This window comes from Equus quagga, chromosome 1 (assembly GCF_021613505.1).
Source record: "Equus quagga isolate Etosha38 chromosome 1, UCLA_HA_Equagga_1.0, whole genome shotgun sequence".
Classification (NCBI taxonomy): Eukaryota; Metazoa; Chordata; class Mammalia; order Perissodactyla; family Equidae; genus Equus; species Equus quagga.
Window position 1 is genome coordinate 91,858,635 of NC_060267.1, and position 23,524 is coordinate 91,882,158.

The 23,524-nt window shown below is 45.5% G+C and overlaps 1 protein-coding gene across 14 annotated transcripts in view; it reads right to left on the reverse strand.

Moving 5' to 3' along the window:
• RAPGEF1 (Rap guanine nucleotide exchange factor 1) overlaps positions 1-23,524 on the reverse strand; it is a 135,993-nt gene that overhangs the window by 47,496 nt on the left and 64,973 nt on the right. For 12 of the 14 annotated variants that reach the window (XM_046637781.1, XM_046637773.1, XM_046637804.1 and 9 more), the window contains 4 exons: positions 23,054-23,167; positions 18,295-18,473; positions 14,059-14,215; positions 389-477 (listed from right to left, as the gene is read on the reverse strand). In XM_046637781.1, coding sequence (XP_046493737.1) covers positions 389-477; positions 14,059-14,215; positions 18,295-18,473; positions 23,054-23,167 — 539 coding nt within the window. The remainder of the gene's footprint in view (positions 1-388; positions 478-14,058; positions 14,216-18,294; positions 18,474-23,053; positions 23,168-23,524) is intronic. The other 2 variants (XM_046637812.1, XM_046637872.1) reach the window with 1 other exon arrangement.

Below are 23,524 nucleotides of genomic sequence, written 5' to 3' on the forward strand. Positions count from 1 at the left end.
ACAGTCCACATTGCCCTCAGTTTACTTTCTTGATAAAGTGAAATGCTCTCAAGTCAAATCCCCAAAACCTAACTTTTCAAAAAAAATATTCTTTCCACTTACGAAAGGAAGTCGGTCAGCAGTGCAGGTGTGGGTCACCGTGCACAATGACACACTCTCCTTAGAAAGAATCATGTTGGCTATTGACCTCGACACCAGGCAACACTTCAAAATGTGTGCGAGCCACACACACTTCAAAGTAAAACTAGGACTCACTCAGAACTCACTGAAAAGGGAACCTGGGCCTCAAAGAGCCTACCTGATGTGGGCCGCCCAGTGTGGCTCCCATTCTTCCTCAAGTGTAGACCCACTGTGACCACAGTGACTGGAGAGTTTAGTCAGCACTCACCCGTCAGGTTTGCAGGCTGGGGAACTGGGTTTCACTGGGCTTGTTGGAGACGGATGCCCCTGCTTCTCGATGGTAAGTCTGACCAGCTCCTGCACCCCACACGAGAGAAAAGCCATGAGGCACAAGGAAAGCTCCTCACTGCTGAGTGTTCATGATGAGGTAGGTCAGCTGTCTGCCCTCCACTACAGAGCCTCATTTTTGTAGCTACAGATTTCCCACACACCATAAATCCAAGTAGAATTTGACTTAGGTAATCTGTAAAACTTCCAAAAATGTCCCCTACCCTCCAAAAATACCTCCATAGAATGTCGTGAAGTTTCAAATGCATAAAGGTGCTTCCTCTTAGAAGGCGGAAATGGCAAACCCTGTTGTCTCAAAATGACTAAATTCATCACACAAATTAAATCCTCAGTAGAACAGATTCCCAGTCAGTTGTGGGGGAAGAACTAGCCTTTAGTTCTCCTCAGCCATCACACAATGTGCAGGACACCGCCTACTAACAGTCACACACCTCTGGCTCCGGGGAAGGTGGTTTCCCAAAGTGAGTGGGCCATGGGCGTGGTGGCAGCTGACATCCTGAGATGACTGGCTGGGATCTTGGTCAATGAACAGAAAGTTTGGGGCATATTACCCAGTAGAGAAGTGACTTTACAAAGTATTTTTTTAAATAGACCAAAAAAAAGAGAAGAGATCAGGGCCTACTTGTTTTTTTCAATTAGAACGCATTTTCCCTCAGTTTGATGAGTTTTGATGATCGCATATACCCGTATAAGCACCATTTAAAAAACACGGAACATTCCACCACTCTCTCCAATCAATCTGTCCCACCCCAAACATGTTTTTACTTCTACTTCTGAGATCATTTTTGCCTAGAACTTGATATCAATGGAACCATACCGTATATACCCTTTTGTGTCCATCTTTCTCTTTACAGCTTTATGGATATATAATTCACATGCCATAAATCCAGCCATTTAAAGTGTACAATTCAATGATTTTTAGTCCATTCAGAGTTGTGCAACCATCAACACAATGAATTCTAGGACTTTTCATCACCTCCAAAAGATACTCTGCAGCCATTAGTGGTCCCTCCTCATGCTCCCCAGCCCTCCAGCCCTACACAACCACTCCTCTCCTGTCCGTCTGTGATGTGTCACCTTCTCTTGCTCAGGAGAAACATCCAAGTTTCTGTGTGCATGAGGTGCTCCTTGTTTGCTGAGCTGTATTTCGGTGTATGGAGAAATCCACAAATCCTTTATCCACTCTCCTATTGATGAACATCTGGTAGGACCTACTTGTGCTTCCAGCATGAATGTCTATTTCTAAAGTTACAGAGTGGGCAGCAAAGGATGCAATTGGGTAATACAGCACCGTGTCCCTAAATCAGACTGCAAAGCCTCTCCAAACTCAAAACACCACAGACAGGAATCACAGCGTATGTGACAAGACAAAGAGTTAATATCCTTCCTGGAGCAAGGATTCTTTCAAAAACACGAAAACTAGAAAAAAGATGAATATATCAAAAGAAATATCAAAGAAGAAATTTACAAATGTAAACACCTATGGTCAATAATCATTAGAGATTCTCCAGCTTTGATGGTAATAAAATAGAAACTTCCAGACATGGTGGATCAGAGTAATGCTTTGGACAGCCTTTGTAGAGGATGACTTGTCAGTATATATCAAAAGCCTTAAGCATTTCTTTTTTTTCTTGAGGAAGATTGGCCCTAAGCTAACTGCTGCCAATCCTCCTCTTTTTGCTGAGGAAGACTGGCCCTGAGCTAACTTCCATGCCCATCTTCCTCTACTTTATTTGTGGGACGCCTACCACAGCATGGCTTTTGCCAAGTGGTGCCATGTCCGCACGCGGGATCTGAACTGGCAAACCCCAGGCTGCAGAAGTGGAACGTGCGCTCTTAACTACTGCGCCACTGGGCCGGCCCCTAAGTATTTCTTTTTATGGTAATTTAGCCCAAGGAAAATGTCATGGATGTGTGCAAAAATTAAGCCACAAGGGATGGTCATCACAGCATTATATGTAATAGAGAAAATTACACTATTCAATATTCCATAATTAAATACTCAATACATGTATAGAAAAAATACGGCTATGAAACACCTGTTATTTTCTTGTTTTTGTTTCTCTGCTTTTTCTAAATTTTCTACAATGAACATGTATTTCTTCTGAAACACTAATTAAAAAAAAACCCAAAAACCTAATGGCATCCTCCATATAACCAGATTCAGCGTCACACCACTCTAATACCCAATGCCTATTCTCGGAGAAGCGTGGAGAAGCAAGATCTCTAAGAATCAAGTACTGGAAGGAGAAAGGAGAAGCTTAGTACTTTCCTGTTATCACAATTTAGAAATTAAATAAAATACCACAAATACTTAAGGAATAGCTACGTAGTTGATGATTACAGACAAGATAAGAAGGTGAGATGAGAGACTAGGTAATGCCAAGAGACAGCAAGCAGTAAGGAGGCAGCCCCCGCCCCCTATGGCCTGGAGGAGGACAGGAAAGGCAGCTGTCCTCAAAACACATCACCAGCCACACAGGAGAGCATCGTGGCTTCAGAGGGAGTCAGAGGACCAGAGCAAAGTGCCCTGGCAGCCCCACATTCACGGTCACTCTTCTTCACAAGCAGGGCAAAAGGAACAGAGAGAGCTCTGCATACTTGCATTTGCTGACATAGGAAAAAATTCTACTAATTCTTCATTGGTTCATGAGCAATTAAAATTAGAATGTCATCTTTCTAGAGAGGCAGCCGTGTGAACTCAACTAATGAATGATAGCAAGAGAACCAGGGAATGACAGGCACACGTGTGCAAGTGTGCGCCCGAATTCCAAGATGCCGTCACGCTGGCAGCAATGCTCCCTCCCGCCAGTGCGCCAGCCTAGGCTTGAGGAGGGTGGAAAAGGGGCGGGCAGTGGCGTGTATTCACCACCAGCCTTCCACCCCAAACAGACTGGCCAGAGGCCTTCAGTCTCAACTTGCCTTCACTATCAGAGACGGGAGAGAACCCTCAGTAGGTGCACGTACCCGGCTACCAGGCCAACACCCCAACCGCATTCAGAGCTGCCCATCTGTAACTTGGTGAGAGCTCCACTCCTCCTACTGAAGGCAGAATTTCTGAAACGGACGTCAGACTTTTCAATCCTCTTGAGGCACAGGTCAGGAAAGACTGAGAAAGACAGCACCAGAGTACGTGTTCACTGCTGGTGACCGCAGACTAGACAACTGCCATTCACCAGAAAGCAGTTTCCAAAAGCCAAAAAGGTATTTGGAAAAGTACCTTTCTAAATACATAATACTTTATTTCCACATTCATTTTACTCATATTGAAAGTGATCATGGAGATGCTTCTATCTTAAATGACCTTCAACAAGTCCAAGTACAGCTCTGGTGCTCATGTGAGGAACAGTCCCATCCGTGCTCGTCTTCTCCTTGGCACTAAGACCCCTGCCTCGCGGAGGGGACATAGGCAGGGCTCCCTACGAGGTGCCTACAGGCAACACCGATGTCATAACTCTCACTGCCATGCTGCCCCTGCCACAAAGGTCCTCAAGGGCCACACCATGGCTGATGTTCTCTGGGTTCACAGAGGGAAAACAGACTTTAACTAAAAAGTGCACATTCTACAGCCTGTGGCCTGCTGCTCCTGCTCATGCCCCACCCCAGCCTGTCTCTGTCTATCTTCTATCACTTTCTGGCCCTGTGACTCTCCTGGGTTCAGGGACCGGAGCCCAGGGAGACATATACTTATGGCCACAGCATAGCCCCTTTACTGGTTAGCTGTTCCATGACACGTTCTTCACTAAGTACACAGAATATAGGCCAGTGGGGCGTCTCCTGGAACTGAAGTGGCATAATAAAATCACAGGGGTGTCTGGTGTGATTTTTTTGGGGAAGATTAGCCCTGAGCTAACATTTGCCGCCAATCCTCCTATTTTTTGCTGAAGAAGACTGGCCCTGAGCTAACATGCATGCCCATCTTCCTCTACTTTATATGTGGGACGCCTGCCACAGCATGACTTGATAAGTGGTGCGTGGCCCACACCCAGGATCTGAACCAGCGACCCCCAGGCCGCCGAAGCGGAACATGTGAACTTTGCTGCACCACCAGGCTGGCCCCCCCCAAAAAGGGACCTTCCCTGCCCACATCCAAGGTGGGTGTGAAGCAGCAACAGAGCAGACGTGTCTTCCTTCTCATACACAATCAAGAAGAGGCAGAGTGCTAGGCAGGCAAGACGCAGAAGTGGACTAGGGTGGCGAGTGATTCCTGAAGTCACTCCTGGGGGTTTGCTCCCAGTCACAAGGCAGCCATCTCAAATTCTACCCGGGGATGGGGTGCTGAAGAGACCGACAGAGAAGCAGTGCTGGGCCAGGTCTGTATGGGGAAGGGGCACCACGTAAAAACTGGGCACCTTTGTGTCCAAGATAATAAAACAATATAGTTGGGACAAGACACTACAACTCAAACAACAAAAGCTGGCAGGAGTCACCCCTCAAAGAAAGGCCCTAAAGAAGCTTACAGATGTTGAAAAACCTCCTCCTGACCTTTGTAACTAAGCAGAGCGGCCGGGATGAGAAAGCACTCGTGGGCCAGGCGGGAGATGCTGCCGCTGCCTCTCCTGGCTTGGACGGGGGCGTTTCTACACCCTAAAGTCCTTGAGAGTGAAAAAGCAGTAGGTGTTTGGGGTAGCGCTTCATTGAGCAGATTTATTAGAAAAAAATACTTAAAATATTTTAAGTAAAAATACTTAATTTTTTACTGCTCAGAAAATAGGCTGGGGAGGGGTTATTAGAGGAAAGACAGATATTTACTTTAAACCACCCTATTGTTTTAAAAAACAACAACAAAAACACCTCCGAACCCTGAATGTATGAAACTAAAATAGAAGTGTGATGATTTTTTTGACTTAAAAGTATATCCCACACAATTCCTATCGGAAAAATTTCTGCTACACATAACTCATTGTTTTTTTCTCTCTCTTCCTTCCTCTCTTCCTCCTCTTTAAAGCAGTGGAATACTTGAACCACTGCAGATAGTAAGTACTCAAATACACGATGAATAAGATGAACCTAACTGTGTAGCCACACAAAGACGAACTATTTCAAATGACTGTGAAACGACAGATAACCTGAAGGTCAAAAATAACTCTGAAACATCTTTAATAATTTTTTAATAATCATATTGACAGAGGTAGTTGGTGGTGTTATTCAGAGACTGTTGTGTTTGTATTGTGAGAAAAAGCAAATGAGTCATTACGTATGTTGTTGAAAACTGGGATTTATGATGTGGGAGGAAGAAAATTAAGATGTAAGTTTGATGAGGTTAAGTAAAAACCCAGTGGTCCTGAATGTGAATTCGAAGTACTTGTATAAATTCAAGATGTGCTCTGTCTCAAAGAAACTAAACACGTGACCAGCTGGTCGCAATGAGGAACCTTTGTCCTCAGGGCAGTCTCCAAACACCACTTCCCAATAAAGGGAATCAGGGCTCCCTAAAGGAACGGCTGATTCCAGTTCCGTGGTAAGAATGTACACGATGACTTGTAATTCAATAATAAAAAGACAACCCCTTTAAAAAACGGGCAAAGGATTTGAATAGACATTTCTTCACAGAAGATATACAAATGGCTCAACATCAAAAGATGTCCAATATCATTAGCCATTAGGGAAACACAAATCAAAACCACAATGAGATACCCACTAGGATGGCTATACCAAAAAGACAGATAACAAGAAGTGCTGGCGAGGATGCAGAAAAACTGGAACTCTCACACACTGCTGGTGGGGATGTAAAATGATGGAGGTGCCTTAGAAAGTAGCTTGGCAGTTTGTCAGAAGACCAAACATAGAGCTACTACTCTATGACCCAGCAGCTGCACTCCTAGGTGTGTACCCGAGAGAAACGAAAACGTACATCCATACAAAAGCTCGTGTATGAGTGTTCACAGCAGCACTACTCATAAGTGCCAAAAGGTGGAAACAACTCAGATGTCCATGAATAAATAATATGTGGTATATGCACACAACAGACTATAATTTTGCAATAAAAAGAAATGATGTACCAATACATGCTACAACATGGATGAACTCTGATAGAATTAGGCTAAGCGACAAGAGCCAGTCACAAAAGGCCACATAATATATAATTCCATTTATATGAAATGTCCAAAATAGGCATATCTATAGAGACAGAAAGTAGACTGGTGGCTGTGTAAGTCCAGGGGGATAGGAAGAAATGAGGGGAGGAATATGGGGAGAGTATAAAGGGTACAGGGTTACTTTCTGAGGGGATGAAAATATTCTACGATTGATTGTGCTGATGGTTGCACAACTCTGCGAATATACTAAAAATCATTAAATTGTACACTTTAAATGTGTGAATTATATGGTATGGGAATTATATCTCAATAAAGCTGTTACACACCCCACACCCCACAAAATACAAGCACCAGATGAGCCTGGAATATCTTTTCATACCAAAAAGTGAGAAAACTATCAAAGACTTCTAGGGTCATGTCAAAATGAACTCAGGAAACACCAGAAGTAGCTTTCACTAGCCAAGATGAAACCTGAGAATCATTAAGAATCATTAACTGTGGGGCCAGCCCCATGGCCTAGTGGTTAAGTTCAGAGCACTCCGCTTTGGCGGCCTGGGTTAGGTTCCCGGGCACAGACCTACAGCCCTTCTCAGCGGCCAACCTTTGGTGGCAACCCACATACCAAATAAAGGAAGACTGGCACAGATGTTAGCTTAGGGTGAATCTTCCTCAGCAAAAAAAAAAAAAAAAAGAAGAAGAAGAAGAAGAAGAATTGCAATGGATGGAACATACGGAGTAAGTGTAAATTCATGAGTTCAAAATGATATTTTAAAAGACTCATCAGTCATGTTAGAGGATGCGAGGAAACACTTTTTTTTTTTTTAAAGATTTTATTTTTTCCTTTTTCTCCCCAAAGCCCCCCGGTACATAGTTGTATATTCTTCATTGTGGGTCCTTCTAGTTGTGGCATGTGGGATGCCACCTCAGCGTGGTCTGATGAGCAGTGCCATGTCCGCGCCCAGGATTTGAACCAACGAAACACTGGGCCGCCTGCAGCGGGGTGCAGGAACTTAACCACTCGGCCACGGGGCCAGCCCCACACTCACTGTTTTGATAACTGGTAAATAAAGGAAGGAATTAAGCACCGATCCTGCCTTTCCTCTGAGAATTGTAACTCAAGATAACCATAAATTGATAAGGGGAAGTCTCTCTTTTAGATGAATTCTAGCTAAGTAATGATGAAAGAACGGGGGAAAGATTAGAATGTCATCATTTTGCAAGCCCTAATGAATGAATGGATCTAGGCAATAACTATCAATGGCTATTAACATCAAAAAGGGAAAGCTGCTCCCCATGGACACATAGGGCAGCACCTAGGAAGCATTCTTTTAAATACAAAAAAAAATTCGCATCTGATTCAGCTGCTAGTTTTACAGGAAATTTAAGGGGAAGAGGAGCATGCTAACAACACCGCAAGATGTAATCAGCAAATCCAGAATGTGGGAGACTTTTAGGAGCAATCATTGTCAGTGCCGTTGAGTCAATTCCGACTGCCAGTGACCCCGTGCGCAGCGGAGCGGAAGCCTGCCCGGTCTTTCTGCGCCATCCTCTCACCTTCCGGGGCTCTATCAGACAGTGCTCTGCGGCTATTCATAGGGTTTTCCTGGCTAATTTTCTTGGAAGTGGGTGGCCAGGTCCTTCTTCCTAGTCTGTCTTAGTCTGGAAGCTCTGCTGAAACCTGTCCACCATGGGGGACCCTGCTGGTATTTGAAATACTGGTGGCATAGCCTTCACCACCACAGCAACACAGAGCTGCCACAGGATGACAACAGGCACCCACGTGGCGTGGTTCCCTGACCAGGAAAGGAACCTGGGTCACTGTGGCAGTGAGAGTGCCAAATCTTAATCACAAAACCACCAGTGCTGGCCTTTAGAAGGAATAATTCTTCCTAAAAGAATAAGTTGCAAGGAGAAAAATACAGAGAAGGGGGAACTTTAGACACATATTAATGAATTACATTGCATGGACTTTATTTGGATCCTGAAGTGAAAAGCAAACCATTTAAAAACAGAAAACTAGGGCCAGCCTCAGTGGCCTAGTGGCTAAGTTTGGCATGCTCCACTATGGTGGCCTGGGTTCAGTTCCTGGGCACAGACCTACACCACTCATCAGTGGCCATGCTGTGGTGGTGACCCACGTACAAAAAAAGAGGAAGACTGGCAACAGATGTTAGCTCAGGGAGAACTTTCCTCAGCAAAAAAACCCAACAAAGTACACCCTGAAGGCCAAATCAGTGCAGGGCTTGCTCTTTTTTGTAGGGCCCTCAAGGTAAGAATGCTTTGTTACAAAAAATTAAATTAAAACAATTAAACAAACAACAAAGAATATGAAACAGAGCCAAATATGCAACAGAGACTCCATGTAGCCTGAGAAGCTCAAAATATTTACTGTCTGGCCCTTGACAGAGAAAATTTGCCTCTTCTAAAGACAGGTACTAAGGCATTTACAGGTGAAAGGATATGATGTCTGGGGTTTGCTTCCAAATAACCCAGGGCAGTGGGTAAGTACAGAGGAAACAAGACTGGCTGTGAGTGAGTAACTGTGGAAGCTATGTGATGGGCCTTCATCAGACTATTCTCTTTTTTCCAAATGTTTGAAATTTTTCACAAAAAAAATTTACAAATAGGCTGAACAAAGAATAAAAGAGATGGCTTATCAGAAATGTCAGTGTGGCTGAGATAGTTACTTGCCCCACAATATCTGTTCTTCCTTATTAATGGAATTTGAGCTGAGCGTGTGACCAAGTTCTGGCCAATAAAATGTAAGTGAAAGTTTTGTGACGGCTTTGAGGAAGAACTCTTAAATGGAGAAGGCACAACTTCCTACTCTCTCTTCCTCCTTGTTGGCTGGTATGTAGTCATAAAGCGTGGAGACTGAGCAGCCACTGTGGACCATGAGGTGGAATTCATGTGCTAAAGATAGCAGGAAAGCAAGGTGGGAGAAGACCACATCCCTGACCGTTTTGTGAAAATGTTTCACAGTAGCCTTGGACTGCCCGTCTCTGGGCTTCTTCTACACGAAAGAGAAGTAAAGTTCTATCTCTTAAAAGCCAGTACATGCAGTAGCTCCCCCTTATCCATGGGTCCGCTTCCTGTGGTTTCAGTTAGCCACGGTCAACTGAGATCTGAAAACAACACTATGCCACAACGCCTACATCATTCATCTCACTTCGTCTCATCATGCAGGCATTGCATCATCTCACATCATCACAAGGAGAAGGGTGAGTACAATACAACACAATATTTTGAAAGAGAGACCACGTTCACATAACTTTCATTAGAGTATATTGTTAGAATTGTTTTACTTTACTATTATTTATTGTTTACCTCTTACTGTGCCTAATTTATACATTAAACTTTATCACAGGTGTGTATGTACAGGGAAAAACAGTATACACAGGGTTCAGTACTATCCGCAGTTTCAGGCATCCACGGGGGGTCTTGGAACATATCCCCTGTGGACACAGGGGGACTAAGGCATTATTTTGGATTTCCTTATAGTCAAATCTAATCCTAACTGATACAGTCAGGAAACCATTTCTTTCAAAGTTATTGCTGTTATACAAAGTGAGGCTGTTATACAAGCCCAATTTTGGGTGGCGATGGTTAAATGACAGAACTGCAGGTATTCTAAAGATTTCCCCCAAGGGTGTCAGTGTAAGAAGGCTTCTTTCTTTTTTTTTTTTTTTAAAGATTTTATTTTTCCTTTTTCTCCCCAAAGTCCCCCGGTACATAGTTGTGTATTTTTAGTTGTGGGTCCTTCTAGTTGTGGCATGTGAGATGCTGCCTCAGCACGGCCTGATGAGTGGTGCCATGTCCGCACCCAGGATCCAAACCGGGGAAACCCTGGGCCACCGCAGTGGAGCGTGTGAACTTAACCACTTGGCCACGGGGCTGGCCCCCTATTATTTCTCTAATTAAAAAAAAAATGTGGGTGTTAATGGGGGAATGGGGACTGGAGGTCAGGGAGAGACTCTAGGTCTGAGAATGGAGATTCCTGGAAGGTCGGTAAAGAGAATAAGGCAGAGCCCAGGGAGACAGGGACAAAGCTGTACATCTGAGACACGAAGAAAAGCTGACATGTCAACAGCAAAGTTATGAAGAGTTGGGTGTTGGTTTTGAAAGGACAAACTGGGGTATCTATTTGACCTTGAGGAGCTTGGTCCCTGAACAGCCAGGTCCTAGGCTGGGGGTGGCTCCTGAAGAAGTGGGAAAATGAGGGCCTTTCAACTCCTTTCTTGGAGAGCCATTGTGGTCTCTGAGCCTCAGGCTCCCACTGGGAAAGCACCTGCCTGGACCAGATCAGAAAACAACAGAGGTCTATATTTTGAATTGAGATTTAGAAAATTACGTGAAAAAGGGCCAGGATCATTGTCAGGGATTTGTAAACTTGAGCCCTTCGAGAAATGAACATTTCCACAGTTAACACTACTTACCAAAGTACTGACTGACCATTTACTGGGCACCTAGCACTTACCAGATACTTTATATACATGACCTTACTTAATCTTCCTTCAAATCCTCAGGGTAAATATTTTAAAACCTACTTGAAACTCAGACAAGTAACTTGCCCAAGGTTACAGAGCTAACAAGTGACATTTACGTAGGGGTTTAAATAATAAATGGTACTATGCATTCAGGGACAAAAACAAAGTAATCCTGTTCTAAAACACCTTTTCAACCCTTCAAAAAAAAAATTCCAGTTAACAACTGAATGAGTTACTTGAAAGATGGTGAGTCAGTTTAAAGGCACGTGCCAACGTTTCTCCTCCAAGTGGGATGACGACATCCTCACGAATGTATTTTATTTCTGCACAGTCCCGTCCCTCCCAGCCAACCGGGGCTCTCTCACACCACCAGGACATGGGCTTATAAGGTGTCCTAGGCCTGACGGGGACAGTGAGAGAGGCTGGAAGCTGGTGGCTTGGAGGTAGGAGCACACTGAATCCTGTGGGCTGAACCAGGACCCTCCCTCCTCGTGGGAGGCAGCTGAGAGGGAGGTGAGTGTAAGGTCCGGGGTCCGGCAGGCCTGGGGGTGAATCACAACCTTGCCACTGACTACTGGTCTGCCTGAGCCTCAGTTTCCACACCTGTGCAGGGGGTGATCACGCCTACCTCGGAGAGTCGTTATAAGCATTAAGTGGGTAATAAAGCTTAGCTACTACTATTATTAGACTTTAACAAGAAGCGTCAACACGATACCAGTTAATACAGGCCAATTTCTGCTCATCCTTCAGGCTTTGCCTGTCGCTAACCTTGGAGAAGCGTCTCTGATCACCCTCAAAAAGGAGGGCACCCGTACACCCAAGTGAGGTCATGTGCCATTTTTCCTTCAGAACACTACTCTCAGTTACAGTGACAGAATACACGTTTTCGTCTGCTGTCCTTCCCCCACTTTAGACCGTAAGCTCCCTCAGGGCAGGGACCCTGCCAATTTCATCACTATATTCCCAAGTCCATCACACCGCCTGGCACACAGGAGCTTCTCAATAAATGCTCCTTGAACAAATGAAACAAGACTGAATTTACAGAGCTCCTCACCTACACAATCTTTCTTCTGGCTAAAATATTTTTAAAACAATTGTGGAAAAGTTACTGGCTTTCACACACTGACAGGGTCATAATCTATAGGTTTCTCTCTCTCTCTCTCTCATCCTAGTCAATTTGAAAAATCAGAGAAGTTTTTCTTTCAGACATCCTTTTAACAGATACGGTGGTGCATCAATGATTCCATAACGGAAATCTACTTGGGAATGTCACTAAGCTCTATGCATAGAAACTCTCTCTCTTCTATGTTGGACATTCTCACTTGTTTTGAACGTCTCATCATAATCAATTTAGTAGAAGGAAATCTTAACAATATCACCTGAAAAGTAACAATTATTAATAATAGCATTTCCAGACGCCAGGACAGGAAGAGCAAGGGGTGGGTGAGCCAGAACTCCACACACACTGCTGATGAAGGGTGACCCAGGCCTCACCTCGCTCTGCCCTGCTGGCCTCAAAGAGCTACTGGGGAAATCACAGGGGATGACGTGTGGCTGTGCTCCGAAGCCTGAAAGCGACAGGAGGTCTTCCATAACAGCCACCCTGGCTACATCCTTAAGTCTCACTGGCCCAAATAAATAACGTAGGACCTAATCAACTCTGAGGATGAAGAGAACCTGGGAGCTATCAGAGGAAGTTTTGATATCATCTAGACAACTCTCCCTGTAAACGAACTCAAGAGAGTCCCCAGCGTCACAGCAGCCCTGCTTAAACGGTGCTGGAGGCGGAAAGCCACCTAGACTTCCCAGCCAACACAGCTCATGTGGAGCAATCTGTAACGTTGAGCAAGGCCTTCTGAGCCTTCCCTCTGTAAGTTTTACCCTTTGGGGGTCCTTATTCTACTCTCCAGGGCTCTGGTGGATGTCAATCCAAGGAGGCAGCTTTCAGGAATCTGAGAGCATGGTTGAGAGGGGAAGAAATTTTTTCTGACTTAGGGTAAATGCCTCAGCTACGATTTTGGATTGAAGGGTCTAGAAAGGAGGAGGACAGAGTTTTTTCAAGCAAAGAGATCTGTTTCTAAAACATACATCCAGCACCACATAATTAATAACAGACAGCAGCTAAGGCATGGGTGTTTGGTATGCGCTAGGCACTGTTCTAAGAACTCTGTATGTGTTAACTAATTTAATCCTTCCTACAACCCTATGATATACGGTACCATCACTGTTCCTATTTTACAGACGAGTCAGCTAAGGTATAGAGCACTTGAGTAAATTGCTCAAGTTCACAGACTAGCAAGTGGCGAACTTGGGGTTCAAAGCTGGCTGGGCCCAGGCTAGCCCTCCTTCCACTGCATTGTATGGTCTCCACTTTCCCACTGCTCACAAGCCCAGTCCTAACCCATAAGCTGTCACCCGCTTCATGCCCTATACTCTGCCTTACTCCTCATCCACTAGGGCTTATCTTCTCAATTAGGGTTTGTCCCTCGAACCCCAGTTCCAGACCCTCTGTGGCCTTCACTTCCCACTTTAGCTATGATTCATTATTTCCTATTAAGCTATTTCTAACTTCCCTGGGTAGCAAATTCACAGACCACATCCTGGATATCAAATACAGACAGATTCATTTCTTACTCATCTCAATATTGGTTTTTTTACCAAGAATCCCAGAAGTTCTTAGAACATGAAAAGGTAGCAGTTAACACACTGGGAGTCAATGCAGAAACAACTGCCTTTGCATTTTGTCTCAGCTGGCAAGCATGCACAGCCAGAGCTGTAATATAAAGACTCACTGAAGGTTTAATACAATGCTCAGTAAAGGCTGATTGCTTCTGGCAGCTTTTCCAACTATTGGGACGAGTACTCCAAAGGCTTGTATTGCTGTAAGAGCCATTTGTACGAGAGAGAATTAAATCACTAACAGAGAGAGCAGTATACCAAACCAGAGACACTGGAAGACATTCATTCTAACGTGTTCAGTCGGGAACAAGTTGTCATGTGATAAGCGTCCAGTAGGGAGGCTGTTCTAGGTCCCTGGCTAGGACCGTCTGGACCTGCGCCCGTACCTTCACTCCATCCAGCACAGCCTTGATGACCCCCTTCACAGTTGTCACCATCTCTTTATCTTCTGAGTTCACACCTTCTAGCATCACTTGGTCAGACCAACGAATGAGGTTGGCAAGACTCTGGTACACTCTGCTGTAGCAGGAGGAGAGGGCTGAGCTAGAGGGAAGAGAAGATTTTTAAAAAGAATGTTAAAAATCTAAAGCCTGACCATCACTTTAAAATATCTGTTTAGCACAGAACCAGTTTCTCACGGACTAGGGCCCGTTTCTCGATGGTTCCTTCTGCAAAGCCTGCACCTCCTTTTGATAAACAAACTTTTCTTTCCTGAATCTATCTCCTCACATCCAATTGTGCGCCTTCATATTCTAGTCTATTATAAAATATTTTTTGTTTCCCAAACACAACATAAAAATTCCATCACAATAGTGAATATGCTTTTTCGAACTTCACGTGCTCCACGAGACTCCGAGGACGTCTCTCGGGGAGTACCGCATCTTCCCCTCCTGCTGGCTGCTAATCACTGGACTAGGTGAAAGCGTTGTTTTGAATTAGACTAAAAGTCACATCAGATGTGTCATGAGGAGCCAAGAGGTTTGGGGAATTTTAGCAGGGAGGATCCTTTAAAGGAGCAGCCTTTAAACATAAGCTCAAACAGACCCATAATTTACTAGCATTCCTTGTAACCTGCGCTCGGCCTTGTCATCCTCTGCACTGTAGCCACGGCTGAGACGTCACAAGAATGGACTAAGGAATAGTCTTTCAAGAATGACAAATCAGAGGTGAGGAGAACTTGGCAGGGGGGGCAGGTACCAGCTATACTGTGATGCCAACACACACAGCAGAAGCCCCGAGCGCTTATGGATGCCTCAAGGATTATACAGTGGCAGCCAAAATGAAGACTTTATCTTCTACATATTCTTAAATAACTAAAGATAATCTTCTCTAGGAACTATGGAAAGGATTATTTGACCATTTTAAATATTATGTACTACAACAGAGGAACAAAAATATGGAAAATTTTGTGGGCTGCCCCTTTTTCACTCAAAAAAAAAAAAAAAAGAATGAGGCAGACACTTAGGAGCCAAAGACATAATTTTGAGAAAAATATATAATAACGTAAGATATGATTACAACAGGTTCTAAAAACAAAGCTATTTAAAACAAAAACCTGAGCAAACAATGCTCTAAGGAGCGGTTCTTCAGAATAAGGTAAGGAGAGAAGAAACCTGCAGGACAGCTGAAGTTTCCATTTAGCCAGTCACCCACTCTGAGCACGTTCCAACAGGACACAGGAAGAGTCAGCAAGAATGAAAGCCAACTCCTCAAGTCCCATCAGAAACAAGGAAAACTGTCAACAGGGGCCCCGAGAAAGCTAGGGTTTGGCTGCTTCAGAGGCTAACACGCATGACCAGCATTTGGTGCTGGCCCTCCTCTCTCAGGAGAGGACTGAGACGGCCAAACAGCAGCTGCGGCGTTTTCCAGGGATGGAGCGCAGGTGACACCATCCTGAAGGGGGGTGCGCTCCTGGCAACTCTGCCTCCTCCTTCCTGGCAAGGCCAGGTGGGGCCTCTTTAAACAAAGACTGCTGCCTTCCACCGACGGCCCAGGGGTATTCCGCCCAAGCTTCACACTGTTAACCTGCCGGCAGTAATCAGATGAAGGGGGCACTTAATTATATAAAATTTAATTTCTACCTGCACTGAATGCTAAGCTTCCCTGAAAGCACCTAAAGAACGCGGCAATCGGGTCCCTTCACACTGGCTTGGAAGCAGAATACCCCTCTGTGTCAAGGGGCTAAGATGTCAGGAAAGGAAGCAGGCCCCTGTACCGTGAAAATGCTGTCCAGTGGACCAGTCGCTGCTCTGTTTCTGAAATGTAGCAAAGCCGTCTACACTGAGGGCGAGCTCGGGCCCTGCTCTCAAACATCTCTGGGGTCTCCACTGTGCAGACACCTCCATTCACTGCTCACACTGAACAGCCAGCTGCTTCTCTGAAGGCCAGTCCACCCGAAGGACCTGCCTGCTGGGCCCTGACCCACGAAAGAGGCTCTGAGCAGAAGGCAGAAAAACACCTTGCCAGCTTGCAAACTGCACTGGGGGAAACGAGATGATGGAAGCAATCTAAAAGAAACATGTGAGGAAGCATTTCGATCACCTCAGGGAGATTAATAAAGTATTATCAATTGGCTTTGGAAGAATTCCAGGAGGAAAAATCCCTTAAATGGTGTTAGCCAAAGGACTACCAGAAAAAAATCATCGTTCCTTATGGCCACGCCCAGGCATTTCTCTTTTTCCCTCTAGGAAATTGTTATACATATTAAACAATTTTTATCAACTATAAAATAATTATAAAACCTCCCCCATAGAGAAAAATACCCTAAACCATTATCAGAGTACTTGACCAATTATTCCAGCACTTGCATGTCTAGAAAGTAACTTCCCAAGCAGAGCTGCTGGCTAACGCTCCAAAGCAACAATTCCAGCAGCAACACACTGTCAACACTATTAGTTACAGGATTGAGCTGGGGCGACTCTGTCCTGGACTCTCCCAAAGAGGCTTATTAGCTCCTGAGGGTGGCGGGCTGAGGTCGTCCGCCTCATTTCCCATGGCCCCTCTCTCAGTGCCCCAAGGCAGTCACACCCTGCCCACACGACTACCGCATCTCCTCCCTTCCAGGAACGCACCTTGCCCCGCTGGCCTCCTTCTGCCCTGCTTAACCCCTGCCCTCACTGCTAATCCAATTCCCAGCCTTCCTTCAGCTCCGGCTCCATCACCCCTCCTCCAGGAGTGTGACTGGACCACTGCAACTCTCCTGCAACTCACTCTCCCTCCTGCAAAGCCCAACAGAGCTTCCGCTCACACGATAAATTAGCACTTTATCATAGGTGGGGGAGTTGATTTTTTCAACTAGATTTTAACTCTTTCACGGTAGGGACACCACATAAGAAGAGGTGAATGAGAGCATTTCATAAAAAGCCATCTACACATCAGACCCCGGCACATTGTCAGGCACATTCCCTCAAAGGGGAGCAGCAGCGAGCCCCTCGACGAGCTGGGCACTGGGGTAACTATGGAGAGACACAGGACCTGGTCTCAAGGCTCTCGAGACCAGCACACAAAGCACTACACATGTGGCGACTGAACAGGGCCCCGAAGGGACTCACATCCTCAGAGCTTTCCCTACCTGACAGCAGCATGGCACGGAAAAGTGAAGATAGCAGCAGGGCAAAGACACACCAATGCTTTATCCTCCCACCAACTAGTTTCAGTGAGCTCCCAGCCAAAAGACCACAGTCTACAGGGGTCAGCTGAAACTCCAGGGTGCAAGCCGCAGGGCAGAGAGCTTTTTGGAAATAAAGACACTGTTTGCTTTATCTCCCAGAAGAAGAAAACTATGCACTTCATTGCCAAGGTCTGAAAGCAGCTCATAAAAGCTTAGCCTCATGGGGCTACATGAGCACTAAACCATCTCGAGGAACTGAAACAGAGATGCGTTTATTCTGAACAGGTAACAGGGAAGAAAAACAAAGCCAGCAGGCATCTGACAGCCTCTCAAGAAAAAGCTCCTGCTAGGCTTTCACTTAAGATTACATTTAACACTGCTTTTCTTTCTGTACCTAACAATAACTATGGGGACACGCTGTTCACTAACCTTTAAGAGGAAAACGCACTCTAGCAACAAAAGCATTTCCGACAAGAGCTTCCTGGGCCGAGGGCTGACTCCACCCGCCATACCCGGCTTCGGACGAAGCCAGGTGCCGTTTGGGAAGTCCTGGCTCAACACATTTCAGTGTTGCACTAACCCATGCTCTTATGGGGTTCTTCTCTATCTTTTTTGGCCTAATCCTCTAAGCAGGTGAGGTCTTCAACAGGCCAAATATTGGCAGGATTTAATGTCATAATAAACTATGGTTAACCTAGCATACTAGGAGAAACGAGTCCAAATCAATGGGATTATTGCCAATGAGCTCGTGCAAAGAATGACCACAGACTTACACGGTGATTACATCCCAGGGGATGGCGGAGATCTCCCTCAGCGTTGAGGCCTCATGAGTTACCAGTGACCTCACCCTCAGGAGAGCGTCAGGTGACAACTGTGGGGGCAGGGAGAGGGCTCCTTTCCCTCCCAAAACTCCTCACTGTTCCCAGAAACCTTCAGTTTGAGGTAACTCGGAACCAAGACTCCTCCAGACCCCGACTGCTCTGACACAGCCACGGGCTTCAGAGCAGCTCACCTGTGTTGAATTCGAGGATCGCTCTGCACCAGGGGCAAGATGGCCTCCAGCACCTTGCTGGCTGACCCTGGAAGCATCTCCAGTACCTTCTTATCAATAGCCATTTTGTCCACAATGGTCTTAAAGTAGCGCAAGGCACTGACAACTTCCTTCTCCTTCTCTTCCAGCCAGCTCAGGTTCTGAAAGGAAATGTTAAGCATAAGGAAGGAGGAGAGAAATTAAAGGAAGCTATTTAAAAATAAATAAATAAAATTTCCTGTAAACTAGCTTGAGACTGACGCGAATGGGAAAGGCTTCTTGCAGCAGAAACCAAGCCATGTTATTTTTCTAAGGATTGCAATCAGGATACAGAGGCTAGACTTGAAGGAAGAAAAAGGGGGCTTGCACCAAGAAAGGTTGGTTAGATATTCCTGAACTCCCTTCCCGGAACAGAGTCTGATTTGCCCTGAAGTCTTGAAAATCTGCTTCTCCTCCTCTACTGCACTGAGATATCACCACTAATCTCTTTAAGTGCAGTGAGGACTAATTTGCTGATGGCTGTAGGATGCTCAGAGAACCAACATTAAGTCCCACGGTGCATATCTATCCAGTAAATCAAAGCAAGAAACCCCAGGCCTTTCAAAGATCCAAAGGACTGTGTAAGACTGGTCAGAGGTAAGAGGGTTCAAAATCCATTCTCCCAGGACTCCTTCCTAGCTTCCCACATTCAACCCAAAGATGCAGGCCTCTCTCAACGAAATGACACGGCTCTCCCAAAGGACCTGGGAACCCCAGGGTTGGAAGGGGCAGGATGCTCTGGGGTGAAAAGGTGAAGAAGCCAGAGCAGATGGCAAGGAGCCAGTCACTACTCGTGCAGCGACTGCTAACAGCCTTCTGAGTGCCTCTGCTCTGGCGGAAGCCCGTCTAGGAGGAAAATAAGATGCAGAGCCCCGCAATCCCAGTACTCGAGTCACCACGCCCAGACCTTTGCTCCTTCACTGTGGGGTACCCTGAATCCATCGTCAGTGGGTGTACACATCGCTTTGGTTCCTTTTTCCAACCTCCCCCTACGTCGACCCTAATGTCAAGGACCCAGGTCCCAGCTGGCTGGCAGAGGAAGGGGAATCAAGAATAATCTATAAAATGGATAAATCCAAAAAGGGGTAATCCACTCAAGTAGAATCAATTACATGTGCAGTGCAAATTAGGAGTTGTGTGTATGAGGAAAACTGCCACCTGTGGGCTCTTTGAGGTCCAAGAATACAGAAATCAAAGCAACTGAGGGCAAGAAGATAACTTCTAGAAAAAGTAGGTTTAAATATTACTCTATAAATATAAAAAATGACATATAATAAAAAGTGATTATGATTCTGAATACGAGCTCTTTTCTTCTAAAATGATGGAGAATGTTATTTTAAGTAAAAAAATTCAATAGTGGAGGCATTTATTTTACGGGACTATCAAAAGAAAAATATATAAATTGATCGAGAAGTAAAGAGCTTCTTTAGTGAGACAACTTTCAAAGACCTGATTTAATTTCTCTCAAAGGGGTACTTCCCAAAAGGTACCGTGTAGACCAAGGGGGAAAGCAGCCCTTCCCCATTCCCGTCACTGCAGCCTCTTTACCCCTGCCTTATTTCTCTCTTGTCACTACCCGACATGTTTGTTTATATACTGTCTGTTTCCAAGAGGCCAGGCACTGCTTCTTCACCTCATGGACAAGAGCTTTCTGCTTTGCCATCACCTACCCAGGGCCGAGTATGAAGGAATTGTGGTTGTCTGCAGACATCAAATGTGACTAAAACCAGGGTGGGCCAGTCTGGCTAGAGGACTGGGACCACACCACCACCCTGTTAGCACACCGGGATGTGCAGGAGCCAGCGATGATGAAACATGAGGAGGAAGCAGGAAACATTTTAAGAAACTGTGTCATCAGGTTTGCTAGGGAGATGCGGGCCAACCTGGGGATGGGAGGCATCTGAGATGGGGAAGGCGCTTCAGAGCAAAAAGAGCATTTTCCTGTCACTTGCAGAGAGATCAAACGAGCCACTGAAGAGCCAGGCGGCCCTGGGCTCCTAATAAAGGAGCCGACCACTCAGCAGAGTCAGATTTCATCCACCACTCTCCAGCAAATTCAACTCCCAGAATTAACGGCCTCTGAGCGTGCTGCACTCCCCCAGCCCTTCAGCTGTTAAATCTGGCTTCTTGCAGAATGTAGCCAGCAGTCAAGAGTTTACAGTGAGACACCAGATGGAGCGCTCACTGGAACTGGGAACTCCAGGCCTTGGCTTTGCTGAAACTGATCAGCTGCACCCACCTGCACACTCCTCCTGCCTGGGGGATTAAGTGCCACCATTGGTCCCAACAAACCTGAAAACTCCACGAGGCTAGCAGTGGCGGTCGGGGGAGGGCCCAGATGCGAGGCCACCAGTGGGTTTGGGGACCAATGGGCTTCAGGCTCCTCACCTGCAAAATGGGGGGAATCATACCTGCCCCGGGTAATCTACAGAGGACAATGCTGGGGTCTGAATAAGAATGTATATGTAAGTATTTCATAAAGTTTAAGGGGAAAAACAGATTTTGATTAAGAAAACTTGGGCCAGAGCCCAAACTCTCAGTATATTGGGAATAATAAAACACACAGTTATGGTGAGAGGTAAATAAGACAGCATGTGAAATCACCCAGGACTGGGCCTGGGCAAAGGGAGACCCTCAGAGAGCTGTGGATGGATCTGAATCTGTACTTCCATCTAGCTGAGCTGCAATTTCCCATGTATTTAAACAGGGAAAGCCATGCGCATCAACTGGGATAAAAAGAGAAAGTTTACAGAAATACTCTCTAAGTGGCAGGAGAGCTAGTAAGTAAGAAATAATTAATGATGATGGCAAATGACAGACCTATTATAAGATTTCTCTGCAGAGTCTTCTGGGTTCACACACCCTGGCAGATTCCCCAGCACTTCCAGTTCTGCCTGTGGGCCTCTACTACACAGCAGGTTTGGACTCACTTTATCTCATGCAGGTGACTTCGAGCAGAGCAAAGAAATTCAATCCTTTTTAAAGGGTGACGACCAAAAACTGGGGTAACATTCTTCCTTGGGTGAAGATTACACCTACAGCTTCTTGCTACAGAACAGGATTTCTGAGCTGTGGCACTACTGACATTTGGGGCAGAGAATTCTTTGCTGGGGGGCCAGGGAGCTGTCCTGTGTACTGCAGGATGTTTAACAGCATCCCTGGCCTGTACCCACCTGCTTCACTTTCCTGGTTGTAACAACAAAAAAAATGTCTCCAGTCATTGCCAAATGTCACCTGGAGTTTGCAGGAACCCCACCAAGTGAAGGGTACTTTAGCATCAAATTTTCCCCCATGACCCCTCTTGGAGTAATGAAGAAAGGGGGAAAATTCCAAGAACAGAGTGGCTGCAACAGTTTCTTAACAGAGTTCAGTGGTAGATCACATTTGTTAGTACAGCATTTTACTCTGGACTGCCTGAACTCGTGTGGGATGACAACTGGCACTCTTCTTGGAGTTTAGTAGTATACTCAGCTCCAAGAGGTTGCTAAACAGATTGTAATAAAAAATAATTGTGGTGCAGACCAAATCCTCTACTTTATTACTCTTCTTCAATCTGGAATTTAGATCAATCTGGCAAACACTGAATATTTCACTCTTGCTCTTCAGCCTCCTTTTGTTAACAGATGGGCCAGGAAAAACGATTATTCGACAGAAGACTTTTGGATTTAAAACCTTTATTTTTTCCACTTTTAACTAGAATTTTAAGATATTCTGCTGGTCAACATAAAAACAAAAATAGGTGCACTGCCAAATTCAAGAATTGCGTGTCTATGTAGCAGGGTGGTTTTTGCCAGTGGCATTAAACTCAGGCTCTAACGACAGTTCACTACAAACTACGCTCTGGACAATCACTAGAGGAGTAAGGATCTGTTTGTCTATACGGCTTGTTTTTATTTTAGATTGCTGAGCTTAATTCTATTTTTATGTTTAGTTATGTGTGTGGGTTAACATTTAGATTTGTGAGATATTAAAAAATAAACTCTGTTTTTCATAAAGAATAAACGTAGCATTGTAAGATTTTCAACTTGGATGTCAGATGGCCTTCATTCAAATCTTAGCTTCACCACCCTTTTTCTGTGGGACTGTGGCCAAACGCTTACTATGTCTATAGCCTCAGTTTCCTTTTCTGCAAAATAAGTTTCCACCTCCCAGGGTTGCTTTGAAGATTAAGTAAGGGAAGGGGTAGAGAACGCTTAGCATGGGGTTAAGAAAGGCGAGAAAAGTGCAAGCACACAGAAAGAGCCTGTGGCTCTGACAGCACTTGGCTCTGTGGCAGCCTCACCACCCCTCCTGGGTCTTGCGAGCTACCTCACAGAGCACCTTACACTTCAGACGCCCTTCCTTCTGGGCTATGCAGATCATCCTAGCAACTCAAGGAAAGAATAGCTGGTCTTGAGAGATGAGACTCACCCACTTCCCCCAGAACCCGTTGGACCCAAGCAGCACACCCAAACCAACCCCAGAAAGGATCCCTGAGCTTCTGCCATGGAGCACTGAGCTCTCTTCAAAGACCATGGGGCCTGGATAAACTCTCACTTTTACCCAAGGTCCCTTGGACTGTTTCCTGAACAATGAAGCCCACAGTTGCCACCCAAGTGAACACAATGATACTGCAATAGATGTTTTTCATCCCCAAAACCATAGGCCAGGATTCTGCAGTAGAAGGCAAGGCAAACCCAATTGTTCTTAACATCACACTGACCTTCTGCCTTTGAGACCTGGAAGCCACAGCACTGGTGGACATAAATTCTACTGCCTGCTGCTCCAGATCCAAGGGGATAGGGTAGCCCTCTGGTAGATATCTGTCTGTTGCCTCCTGGAAGAGAGGAAACCTGGATTCCTACAGAGCTTGAAATGGCCGTTTTAGGCTGAAGGGAGGGGTTGGTCAAAATCAATAGCGTTTCAACACATCTGGTTTAACTGGCCCTGTTGAAGTTACTAGTGTTTGAGGACGTCTTTGTCTAGGTTTCAAGGATTTTGCATGTCTCAGAGCACGGGCCCTAAAGCCAAATGATGGATGTTCTGGACATCACAATCTTCCCTTATGTGTGTGCGCCAGGGCAACACGGGGCTCTTTGGGACAGGGAGGCAGCATCCCGGGGTGTGAACACGATGAGCTGAGCTGTTTCAAACGCCCAGAGGATGACACATGTGGAAAAGGAGCACTGTCCTA